Genomic DNA, 13128 nt, shown 5'->3' with positions numbered 1-13128 from the left:
GTCTTATGTTATCAGTGATCTTATGTGATCTCAGCCGTTTCCAGTACTACGGTGCGCTTGATATGTGCGTCCACCCTTAGCGCTTCTATTTTGCTTTCGATAGATTCTTTGATAGCATCTACTTTTTCGGTTATTGACTTCTCCATTTTTTTCATTTCATTTTTCATTTCCCGGATGATATATTCGGTGTCTGAGGAGGTGTTTGTAGGGGTTGAACTTGAGGAGGATGCTATCTCGTCTATATTCTCTGCTATTTGTCGCGCGTATCCTGCGGCCATAGGCGAGTCCTCTGCGCTAAGTTTTGCAATCGTTTTATCTTTCCTTAGTGGCATCTCGTATCTTTCAGTCAATATAGTTAGTTGATAATCTCAGTTGATATATGCGTCAAGTTTTAAACGCATTGGTGGTTTATAAATATGTTTTTAAAACGAAAAAAATAAAATAACGGGTGAGCAGCTGTGTCACATGCGATTTACCCCATTCTATAGCTAAACCGCTATTTTATAGTTTACGTGCGGAGTGGGTGTGTGGCGTGAATTCTGAGGGTAACGGTTAGAGTAGTGTGGGGTATGCGGTGGACGTCGTTGCAATGTATTGGGGCGGAACGGAGTATTTTAGGGTGATTTTAGTACATTGTCGTGGGATACACCGCTTGCTCTGGCTAACTGTGTTCCATTCTTATAATGCATAATCCAGTGGCGGTAGGTTGCTCCCTGGTGGAATATAATAATCTATGCACTGGGGTGCGCGGACTGACGACGACATCAACTCGAGACGAGACATTCAGTTGTTTTGAAATCAAGCGGCATAATCACAAGAAAGAAACATTCATTCAGACTGTGTTGGATACAGGCCATGTGAGCGGATCGGAGCGTGAGCGGCGCGGGGCGCGGAGCGGGCGGTTTTGACGTGAGCGAGGAGTGGGTTTTAAAATGAGTCGGCGCGACGTCCGGAGCGAGAGTTCTCCTCCGCTCCAATCCACTCCAGGCCGCTCACAGTGGTTTAACACTGTTGATGTTAATATACATGCAGTACAATGCCAAAGCAACAGATGGCGATGTACAAACATGAAGGCCATTTTCAACCAATGAGAAGGGTGAACCTGTGATATCCTGTTCAGGCTTCACTCCTCCTCCTTCACTCACTCCTGTTAGAAAAAGTATCGACGCCATTGTTGTTGTCGTTAGCTTACATGCTAACGTTAATGGCAGCGACCATAGCATTGTGGCTCGGCTAGCCTATCATCGCTTAATAGAGCTAGTGAATGGATAAACAACGTTATTTAACATTGCAGAATGGGTACAATTACAACGCGGCTCAATACAAACAATTGTTAAGGGGCCCAGGTGGTGTAGACTGTTGTAGTTTGAGCTAATTTACACCATGCTCCAAAAAAAAAAAAAAAAATCTGCCGAGCAATCTGGCGCGGGGAGCGGGAGCGCTCGATTCAAGGTGAGCGGGGAGCGAGCGGAGAGCTCTTGGGGGCGGGGTCAACATGAGCGATTAGCGGAGCGGACCAAGCTTTAAAGAGCGAAGAGCGGATTTCTCGGCCGCGCCGATCCGCTCACGTGGCCTGGTTGGATATAACAAAATGGATTTATATGGATTATGGACTTGGACACATTCATGGAGAATTCAAGCCGGGACCACAATGCTTCTCAAAGGGTTGGCTCGACACGCGACGGGCTCTCCAACTCGTCTCGTAATGACGTCTTCGACTCTTCTTTCTATCGCAGCAAAACAAGCGAGTCTATTAATAGCCCATCGGCGCCGGCCATAAGAAGTTAATCAAACTTGACAGAAATGTTATATGAAAATGATTTTATTATTTTATCACGATAAAGTTTTTGGCGATATCGCCCAGCCCTACGTTGACATTAACGTGCGGTTTCGTTTTGCGGTCAACAAAACATGACGTCATCGGATTTTTTTTTCGCATTGTACCGAAAGTTGGCACCGGCGGATCTCACGTGAATCGATGCTCGGTAGTACCGACGTGTTTCGGTAGGTACCTTTAAAAGTACCGAATTCGGTACCCATCCCTAAGTATGACATGTTTGGTATCAATGGACTCCTTGTGACATCTGGTTTCACACCACAAGGCTGTCCTCTCCAACCATTTTTTTTTCAGAATGAACACTGTGTTCAGCAGATAATGGATCATTTCTACTGCCTACCTTCAGAATGGAATCTGTGTGTTTAGCAGATAATGGATCATTTCTAGTTTCTACTGCCTACCTTCAGAATGGACTCTCCAACCCCATTCACACAGGTTTCCTGGCTCACTTATTTCAGTAAACGGCGGCTGTCAGATTGGTAGAACTGTTTGATCTCATTCTGACTGGAATACTCACTTTTGCTGAGGAACTCTATCAGCTGGTAGATCTGCGCGATGCTCCCGTCAGTCAGTGGGGTCCCAAAGACCACGCCCTTATCTGGAACAGGAGAATAACTTAATACGCTGAGAAAGGAAACACACTGATCACTGGAGGTCAGACCTAACGAGACATTCAAGTCAATTCAAGAGTTTTATTTGTCACGGCATACAAGTATACAATGAAATGCGGGTGGTCTTGCCCGCAACGATGTGGAATAACATAATAGAATCCAATAGAACAACATTGTGCAATAAACAAGTAACATTGTGCAATAAACAAGTAACATATTAGGGCATATCATATCAGGCATTTATATTGATGTCACAATATCAGAAAAAGTTCAATCTCGAGTTGTCGTCTTTTATAGAATAATATCAGACTCGTTGTTGGCATTCAAATCTTAATTAATAGGTTCGAACCTCCGCTTTTTTATTTATTTTAATTTTTCAATTAGTTTGAAATTTTTTTACACAAAAAATATATATCAGAAATGTGATATCAGAATATCACAGTACTATGTTGTTTACAATAATTAGAAAGTCACAAGCAAACACAACAACACAGTCTAGTCGATGATGAGGGGTCACAGTCATACATCATCAGGAAATGAAACAATCATGCAAAAAAGTGCGAGTTGAGTGACTCACACTCACCCGTCTTATTTCATAATACAACGTTTCCGAATGGACGTTTGGATTAAACCAAGTGTATGCAGTGATGCTGAACTTTCCCAGCGGGACACAAGTTACTTAACGTTACACAGGTATGTTTATGTTATGCACGTTAATTAAGCTATGCACGTTTAGCTGGCTAACGTTAAGATAGCAGGAGCCGTCGGCCAACAAAGATGTTGTTTCAACAAATGTATTCACAAGGCGGCTGGGTGGCGCAGCGGACATTGCGCTCGTCAACAACGCAAGAGACACCGGGTTCGGCTGTCTGCGTTGCCTCCGGCTTGGGCCGGCCGTCATACTGACTCAATTGGCAGAGTTAGGGGGTGGAAGTCGATGGGTGGTAAACTGGTCGTTGTGAACAGCGACTCCTACAGGTCGGTTGGGGCGCCTGCACAGCAAAGTCAGGAAAATGGCGGGGGCAGTGTGAGAGTCCGTGCTGGCAGGTGAAAAGATGTGACAGGCTGCCTCCACATGTATCGGAGGGGACATGTGATGCAAGGCTTCTATCCTCCCTACAACCGGCCAGTGGGGGGCATATGCGAGCAACGATCAGGACAGGGGGAGAATTGGCATGAGAGGTAAATTGGGATGGGGAGAAAAAGAAATCACAGAAAAAAGGAGAAAAAGTTGATAAAAAACAAACGAATGTATTCACAAAATGGATTACCATCTCAAACGTTATTGAAGCCTCCCGTGACCAGTAAGTTGGTACAACTACTCTTAATAACCGCAGCAATATGCGCATATGGGCTACGCCAGTGGTTCTCAAACTGTGGTACGCGTACCACTAGTGGTACTTGGTGGTACTGCTGGTGGTACTTGAAAACATTTCCAAAAAAGCTAAAAAATAAAAATAAAAAATTTTTTTTTGCAGTCAGGCCACTGAACTTAGAAGCAGGCCAGGCCAGTGTTTCTGGTTGCGGCAGCGCGATAGTTAGATAATCTAAGTGGGGAACAACCAGGAGATCACTGTGACAGAGAGTAATGCAGTCTAAACAGTCAGTAAATCTTTAATTCAACTTCAGCCCTGATCATAACCATTTATTTTTAGATTTCTTGTAATGTCAGATAAAAAATGAAATACTCCCACTTTTCTGAAAAGAGTTGGTGTTAAATCTGACATTACAAAAAATCCATCAAAATATGTGTTGCTGCTAATCATTGACACATGCCTAGCCTGTAATAATCCCCCCCAGAAAGATTTACTTTGCATTTGATATATTGTAAATATTTTACTTTGTGTGTTTTTTAACAATAATTTGTGATGCCATCACACAAACTGGCATTTAAAGGGTAAACATTCAAAAATGTATTGAATATGTGTTTTCTTTTCTTTTTTACAATAATTTGTGATGCCCATCACAAACACTGGCATTTAAAGGGTAAAAATCAGAATGCAGGAAATGAAGTTTTTGTAACAAAATAATTGTGTGTGTGTGTGTGTGTGTGTGTGTGTGTGTGTGTGTGTGTGTGTGTGTGTGTGTGTGTGTGTGAGAGAATGACGGACAATTGCTTGCTGTGTGAGAGAGAGAGAATTAAGTACATTTGCTGAAATACAGTTCTTAATTTTCTCACTTGCTATGTGAGAATGTTAGTTATTATGTTCTCAATGCCCCTTGCATTGTATGAGTTGTGTGGAAGCGTTTGCTAGTTCTAGTGCTACCGCTTTGTACATTGTGGCTGTGTCTGACAAAAGTTAACAATAAATAATGGTATTAGGAATACATTTGCCTCCTGCGTGAACTGTGCATAGCTGAATAGACTGTATTTTAACGCCGGTCATATGGTGGTACTTGGAGAGCCAGCTACGTTCTCAGGTGGTACTTGGTGTAAAAAGTTTGAGAACCACTGGGCTACGCTATATGCATAAATGTGCGCAAGACTCGACAGTACTGAACCAGACAAATAATTTAGGAGCAAATGTTTTGCAATATTAAAAACGATGGTTCGAACGTCTGTTCAAAAAACCCTGGCAAATGTTTGAATCCCAAAAACAGGCTTCGGGGACAGCTCTAATTGCTGCTATGTATTTTCTAGTGTATTGCTGCTATGTATTTTCTAGTGTATTGCTGCTACTTATTTCTACATTTCTTACCGTTTTATATATCCTGTCTTTATGTTTGGGGACAACGGCAGGAAATTAGCCTCGTGTTAAATCCGGCAATTTTTACCCTCTTACCAAGTATCTGCTTCATGTTCACTGTGTTCATTTTGCATCGTCCCGTCCAAATAAACACAAAGTAAAGGCCCAGAGAATGCCGAAGAGGCCCCAGAACCTAGAGCAGAACCAGGCTGAACTCTGACTAAGGCTGAGACGATATGCCATTTGGAAGAATCGATAAATCGGGACAAAATTATCTATAAATATCGATATTTTAAATTATTATGATACAATTTAAAAATATATATATTATTATTATTTAAACAACCAATTTATGTTTATTTTGCAGCAATTCTTTGTCGTTGCCGTCATCTTTAGTGTTACAGATTTCCCCATTCAAAACTACCACAGTGATCCTTCTCATGTTACAGTCGCTGGTCTCTGGATGTGATGGAGGAGTGCAGCGCTGCATATTGAATGCACAGTGCAGAGTTGCAATTCAACTGAATTTACATGAAATGGGGGATGTTTTAACTAAAACACGCCAGAAGACCTAGTATTTTAGTATAGTATAAAGTATTAAAAAAAAATTAAATAAAGATTTTTTTAAACACAAAAAATCGATAAGTGACACCACTTATCGATTTCACGCAGTTATCGATAAATCCGCATCCGCGGAGCTAATGATGGAGCATCGCCGTCGGTTGTGTGATAGTAAAGGGCTAACCTTCTGTATTGTCACAGTGAAAGGGTTAACCGGCTGTCGTGCGGCAGTGAAAGGGTTAACTCTGACCTTTACGCTTGAGGAGGTTGCGGAAGAAGCCGGTGGGGGTCTTGGGGCCGTCGTCGCCCAGCAGCTGAGAGAACTCCGCTCCGGGCAGGTCGATGAGACGCGTCACATTGCTGAGCACCAGCTCCAGGAACACCTCTGGCCTCTCGTGACGCAGCTTCTCCACGAAGAAGTCGGGGTTGAAGATGACGGGCGCCCGGCCGGCGCGGGAGGTCTCCTCATCACTACTGGTCACCACTGTACTCCTGGAGGGGGAGACAGAGAGATGATCACCCACTATTAGTAGTACGTAGTAGTATCGCGATACTTTGCGTGGCGATACGGTATCGATACAGGGACGCCAAGTATCGATATTTATTTATTTAAAAAAAATATATATATATATTTTTTTTTATAAGGAAGTTGCATTGTTCATTTCAATACCTGTAATAGTACAGTAGTCCACACGCACGCATTCAGTTAAGTTGGAATATGACTGTAATACAAAGTTCAGTTTGTCAGGTACATGCAACACAGATTACAGTGTTGACATCTGTCTGCTTGAGAAAATACCATGTTCTGCAATAAAAATGATTGAAGTGAGATGAACAGACTGAACTTATTTTATTAGATAAAACATGTTGACAAAGTTTTACTTTGCAGTTGAAAAAAGGTAATAAATCGCAATATATCGCAATATTAATATCGCAATACTCAGCACATCGCAATATATTTAGTATCGCAATACTATCGTACCGTGACTCAAGTATCGTGATAGTATGAGCTGGTGATTCCCACCCCTACCCGCTACACACATACTTGGCTGACAGGAGGAGCATGTTCAGTGCTAGGCTCACACTACCTAAATGCAGCACTGAACGGCACAGGAAGTCCTTCATTCCGACCGCCATCAGACTATACAATGCATCACTGTGCCTCACTGCATCACTGAGCACAGAGTGACAGTTACCATCTTCCTAGACTCTTACTTTTAAAACTGCACTGTGCAATATTACACCTACTGTAGACTTAGTATATTTTTACGGTATTTATTTACTGTATATTTTATTCCATTTTTATTCTATTTTATTCTATTCTTATCCTAGGCAATTTGATTTGTTATTCTTATTCGTGACCCGTTCTGTCTAAATGTTTAATGTTGCAGACAGTGTCAAATTTCCCTCGGGATAATAAAAGTATTTCTATTTCGATTCTATTCTGAAGGGGGAGGGAGACACTGAGAGATGATCACCACTGAAGGGGGAGGAGACACTAGTGTAACGATGCATCGATTCCAATGTGTTCGATTTGAATATGTTAGAATAGATTATAATCAAAATTAATCGGAAAAAATAAAATATATTTTTTAATGTTCTTTTTTTGTGTATTGTTTTTATTGGCCTATAGTCCATTCATGCTGAGTGAATCGGTTCCCCCAGCCACATTTGTGTATTAAAAAAAAAATTGGGGAATTAACTGATAAGAAAATTAATCGAATAGTGGTCAAATGAAGAGATTTCATGATGCATTGAATCGTTGCCTGAAGAATCGTAATCGATCGCTGTGGGGTCAAATATTTACACCACTAGGAGACAGAGATGATCACACTGTACTCCTGGAGGAGGAGGAGGAGACAGAGATGATCACACTGTACTCCTGGAGGAGGAGGAGACAGAGATGATCACACTGTACTCCTGGAGGAGGAGGAGACAGAGATGATCACACTGTACTCCTGAAGGAGGAGGAGGAGGAGACAGAGATGATCACACTGTACTCCTGAAGGAGGAGGAGGAGACAGAGATGATCACACTGTACTCCTGGAGGAGGAGGAGGAGACAGAGATGATCACACTGTACTCCTGAAGCAGGAGGAGGAGGAGACAGAGATGATCACACTGTACTCCTGAAGGAGGAGGAGGAGACAGAGATGATCACACTGTACTCCTGGAGGAGGAGGAGGAGGAGACAGAGATGATCACACTGTACTCCTGAAGGAGGAGGAGGAGGAGACAGAGATGATCACACTGTACTCCTGAAGGAGGAGGAGGAGACAGAGATGATCACACTGTACTCCTGAAGGAGGAGGAGGAGGAGACAGAGATGATCACACTGTACTCCTGAAGGAGGAGGAGGAGGAGACAGAGATGATCACACTGTACTCCTGAAGGAGGAGGAGGAGACAGAGATGATCACACTGTACTCCTGAAGGAGGAGGAGGAGGAGACAGAGATGATCACACTGTACTCCTGGAGGAGGAGGAGACAGAGATGATCACACTGTACTCCTGAAGGAGGAGGAGGAGACAGAGATGATCACACTGTACTCCTGAAGGAGGAGGAGGAGGAGACAGAGATGATCACACTGTACTCCTGGAGGAGGAGGAGGAGACAGAGATGATCACACTGTACTCCTGAAGGAGGAGGAGGAGGAGACAGAGATGATCACACTGTTCTCCTGAAGGAGGAGGAGGAGACACAGAGATGATCACACTGTACTCCTGAAGGAGGAGGAGACACAGAGATGATCACACTGTACTCCTGAAGGAGGAGGAGGAGGAGACAGAGATGATCACACTGTACTCCTGAAGGAGGATGAGGAGGAGACAGAGATGATCACACTGTACTCCTGGAGGAGGAGGAGGAGACAGAGATGATCACACTGTACTCCTGAAGGAGGAGGAGGAGGAGACAGAGATGATCACACTGTACTCCTGGAGGAGGAGGAGGAGGAGGAGACAGAGATGATCACACTGTACTCCTGAAGGAGGAGGAGGAGACAGAGATGATCACACTGTACTCCTGAAGGAGGAGGAGGAGGAGACAGAGATGATCACACTGTACTCCTGAAGGAGGAGGAGGAGACACAGAGATGATCACACTGTACTCCTGAAGGAGGAGGAGGAGGAGACAGAGATGATCACACTGTACTCCTGAAGGAGGAGGAGACACAGAGATGATCACACTGTACTCCTGAAGGAGGAGGAGGAGACACAGAGATGATCACACTGTACTCCTGAAGGAGGAGGAGGAGACAGAGATGATCACACTGTACTCCTGAAGGAGGAGGAGGAGACAGAGATGATCACACTGTACTCCTGAAGGAGGAGGAGGAGGAGACAGAGATGATCACACTGTACTCCTGAAGGAGGAGGAGGAGACACAGAGATGATCACACTGTACTCCTGAAGGAGGAGGAGGAGACACAGAGATGATCACACTGTACTCCTGAAGGAGGAGGAGGAGACACAGAGATGATCACACTGTACTCCTGAAGGAGGAGGAGGAGACACAGAGATGATCACACTGTACTCCTGAAGGAGGAGGAGGAGACACAGAGATGATCACACTGTACTCCTGAAGGAGGAGGAGGAGGAGACAGAGATGATCACACTGTACTCCTGAAGGAGGAGGAGACACAGAGATGATCACACTGTACTCCTGAAGGAGGAGGAGGAGACAGAGATGATCACACTGTACTCCTGAAGGAGGAGGAGGAGGAGACAGAGATGATCACACTGTACTCCTGAAGGAGGAGGAGACACAGAGATGATCACACTGTACTCCTGGAGGAGGAGGAGACAGAGATGATCACACTGTACTCCTGAAGCAGGAGGAGGAGACACAGAGATGATCACACTGTACTCCTGGAGGAGGAGGAGACAGAGATGATCACACTGTACTCCTGAAGCAGGAGGAGGAGACAGAGATGATCACACTGTACTCCTGGAGGAGGAGGAGACAGAGATGATCACACTGTACTCCTGAAGCAGGAGGAGGAGGAGACAGAGATGATCACACTGTACTCCTGAAGGAGGAGGAGGAGGAGACAGAGATGATCACACTGTACTCCTGAAGGAGGAGGAGACACAGAGATGATCACACTGTACTCCTGGAGGAGGAGGAGACAGAGATGATCACACTGTACTCCTGAAGCAGGAGGAGGAGGAGACAGAGATGATCACACTGTACTCCTGAAGGAGGAGGAGGAGGAGACAGAGATGATCACACTGTACTCCTGAAGGAGGAGGAGACACAGAGATGATCACACTGTACTCCTGGAGGAGGAGGAGACAGAGATGATCACACTGTACTCCTGAAGCAGGAGGAGGAGACAGAGATGATCACACTGTACTCCTGGAGGAGGAGGAGACAGAGATGATCACACTGTACTCCTGAAGCAGGAGGAGACAGAGATGATCACACTGTACTCCTGAAGGAGGAGGAGGAGGAGACAGAGATGATCACACTGTACTCCTGAAGGAGGAGGAGGAGGAGACAGAGATGATCACACTGTACTCCTGAAGGAGGAGGAGGAGGAGGAGACAGAGATGATCACACTGTACTCCTGAAGGAGGAGGAGGAGGAGACAGAGATGATCACACTGTACTCCTGAAGGAGGAGGAGACAGAGATGATCACACTGTACTCCTGAAGGAGGAGGAGGAGGAGACAGAGATGATCACACTGTACTCCTGAAGGAGGAGGAGGAGACACAGAGATGATCACACTGTACTCCTGAAGGAGGAGGAGGAGGAGACACAGAGATGATCACACTGTACTCCTGGAGGAGGAGGAGACAGAGATGATCACACTGTACTCCTGAAGGAGGAGGAGGAGGAGACAGAGATGATCACACTGTACTCCTGGAGGAGGAGGAGGAGGAGACAGAGATGATCACACTGTACTCCTGAAGGAGGAGGAGGAGGAGACAGAGATGATCACACTGTACTCCTGAAGGAGGAGGAGGAGGAGACAGAGATGATCACACTGTACTCCTGAAGGAGGAGGAGGAGACAGAGATGATCACACTGTACTCCTGAAGGAGGAGGAGGAGGAGACAGAGATGATCACACTGTACTCCTGAAGGAGGAGGAGGAGACAGAGATGATCACACTGTACTCCTGAAGGAGGAGGAGGAGACAGAGATGATCACACTGTACTCCTGAAGGAGGAGGAGGAGACAGAGATGATAGAGCCATATGAAATCCGTTTAATTTTTTTCCAAATTCCATTTTATTTTTTTTCCAAATTCCGTTTTAATATTTCAGAATTCTGTATTTTGAATTGTACGCTCATTTATCGTGACTGTGACGCAGCCAACAAGGTTTCACTCTGCTGTGTGATTTAGTTCAAGGTGGATCGCTGTTGTCGTTTGAACAACTTCAGATTTCAAGGGAACTACCAATCCCCCAAATCAAGAATGTTTAAGATGAATGAAGTAAGATTTTGATTATTTGAAATATGGCCTGTGTAGACTAAACTATGCACAGAATTATGTCAGTCTACAAGGTCCGGATTCTACATGGTCCGGCAATGTAGACTCCACTACAGACCAATTATCAGTGAATGTTCATGCATTTTTAAGAAGGGCTACTTCCACAAAAAAACTAAGAACTCACCAAAACATCTCAGTAGCACCTTATATAAATGTTCTATTTCATATATGGAGATTCATATTTATTTATGTATTGCATGCATTTCTACATTTTATGTCCTATTTTGTTTATTCATCCCAGTATCTTTCTTTCTTATGTGTGGAATTCTACAAGGCATGTTTGTAGGTGTATATGTGTTTGAGGATGATATCCTTCAAACAGGCAATAGTGATGATATAATTTGGGCAGTGCTGAGCTGGCTTACTTTCCTCCAGTGTATTTGTCCCCCGGACCCACCCAATGCCCCCCTGTATGTGGTGTATGTCATAAATGTATGATGAATTAACCCATTCTAATACAATACAGTACGGCTCAATACACACAATTGTTAAGGGGATGCAGACCAGAGAAAGACTTTCGTCTTGTTTACATCAGGGTCCCCCATTTTCAATTCATCATAACATATATTACATACATGACATACAGGTAGACAGTACTGTTACATCCAGACAGAGTTTCTAAAAGAGAATAATACATTTGAGGGGGAGGAAACTGTACATTGGGGGGGCATATATATCACTATTGCACTTTACTGTTACATTTGCACTCTGGTTGGATGCCAAACTTATTTTCGTATACTGTACTTGTGCTGTATGGTGGCAATGCATTTGAATCTAACGTAATGTTTGGCAGGTAAAGTTAATAATATTATAAATATTATTGTTGTGCTAGCAGCGTAGCCGAGGTGGCTCGTCGTGACAGCAGCAGTTGGGTCGCTACTTGCCTCTTTGAAAGTCTTTCACGCTATAATGCTAACATCAGCCGTTTCTGTTTAACGTCATAATCACATTCACCCATTCGTGTTATTGTTTTTGGTTGTCTTCTTACCTTCTTTTATGTGTATTCTCGTCGACGTCTTTATCCGCGGCCATGTTGTTCAGTTTGAATCCGACGCTGTTGTCCTCCTGGCCCCGCCCACGTTGTCACTGATTGGTAGGATATCAAACGTGGGGGCGGGGCGACGCGGCTCTGACGCGGCATGTTCCCCTGTTCCGATTGGCTTGTTTGAATTCACTGGTTTTGTAAAGAGGAGAACGTCTGCGTGCAAAAATAGTAGCCTCTTCTTTGATTGATTGATTGATTGATTGATTGATTGATTGATTGATTGATTGATTGATTGATTGATTGATTGATTGAAAACTTTATTAACAGATTGCAGAATTGGTACAATACAGTACAGCTCAATACACACAATTGTTAAAGGGGAACTATTTTACTATTTCTTTCACTATTTGGGCACTTTTACACAATTCCTGTGAGTTTATGGAACACCTCTGTAATTATATATATTTTTTAATTAATTGTTTTGTATTTCTAATCAAGTCCTCAAAAACACCATTTATCTACCTCAAGATCTCGAGCTGTTTTGAGGCTGGGCTCCTAAACCACTGTGTGGCCTGGGACATTATCATGCAGCGCTGTCTCTCTGACATCACAAATCATCACATTTTCAGATGACTCAGTTCAGCTAGGGTGAATATTGTGAGAGGAGAATTGGAAGAATGCGCCAATATGAGAATTAGAGACATAGATCATATTAATATAAGTCCACATAGCTAGGAAACAATGCTAAACACTGAAAAAGGCCATTTATAAGATAGTTCCCCTTTAAGGGGATGCAGACCAGAGAAGGACTTTCGTCTTGTTTACATCAGGGTCCCCCATTTTCAATTCATCAATTATCCACTACTGGTAAATGAATCAATACGTTATTGTTGAAACCCTGAAATGTGTTTTCTCTAGATTGATTATTATTATATATGCCGTATGTAAC

General features: G+C 43.7%; 1 protein-coding gene across 1 annotated transcript in view; it reads right to left on the bottom strand.

The window, feature by feature from the left end:
* arhgap19 (Rho GTPase activating protein 19) overlaps nucleotides 1-12241 on the bottom strand; it is a 53922-nt gene extending 41681 nt beyond the window's left edge. Inside the window, exons 1-3 of the mRNA XM_084318603.1 lie at nucleotides 12183-12241; nucleotides 5947-6188; nucleotides 2355-2435 (exon numbers count right to left, since the gene is read on the bottom strand). Of these exons, the coding sequence (XP_084174729.1) occupies nucleotides 2355-2435; nucleotides 5947-6188; nucleotides 12183-12226 (367 nt within the window). The 5' untranslated portion in view covers nucleotides 12227-12241. The remainder of the gene's footprint in view (nucleotides 1-2354; nucleotides 2436-5946; nucleotides 6189-12182) is intronic.
* Between the last annotated feature and the right edge of the window lie 887 nt (nucleotides 12242-13128).

Source organism: Notolepis coatsorum (assembly GCF_963971535.1).
Source record: "Notolepis coatsorum genome assembly, chromosome: 7".
NCBI classification, from domain to species: Eukaryota; Metazoa; Chordata; class Actinopteri; order Aulopiformes; family Paralepididae; genus Notolepis; species Notolepis coatsorum.
The sequence above is the reverse complement of the archived record's forward strand: the minus strand, read 5'-3'. Positions and strand labels throughout refer to the sequence as shown.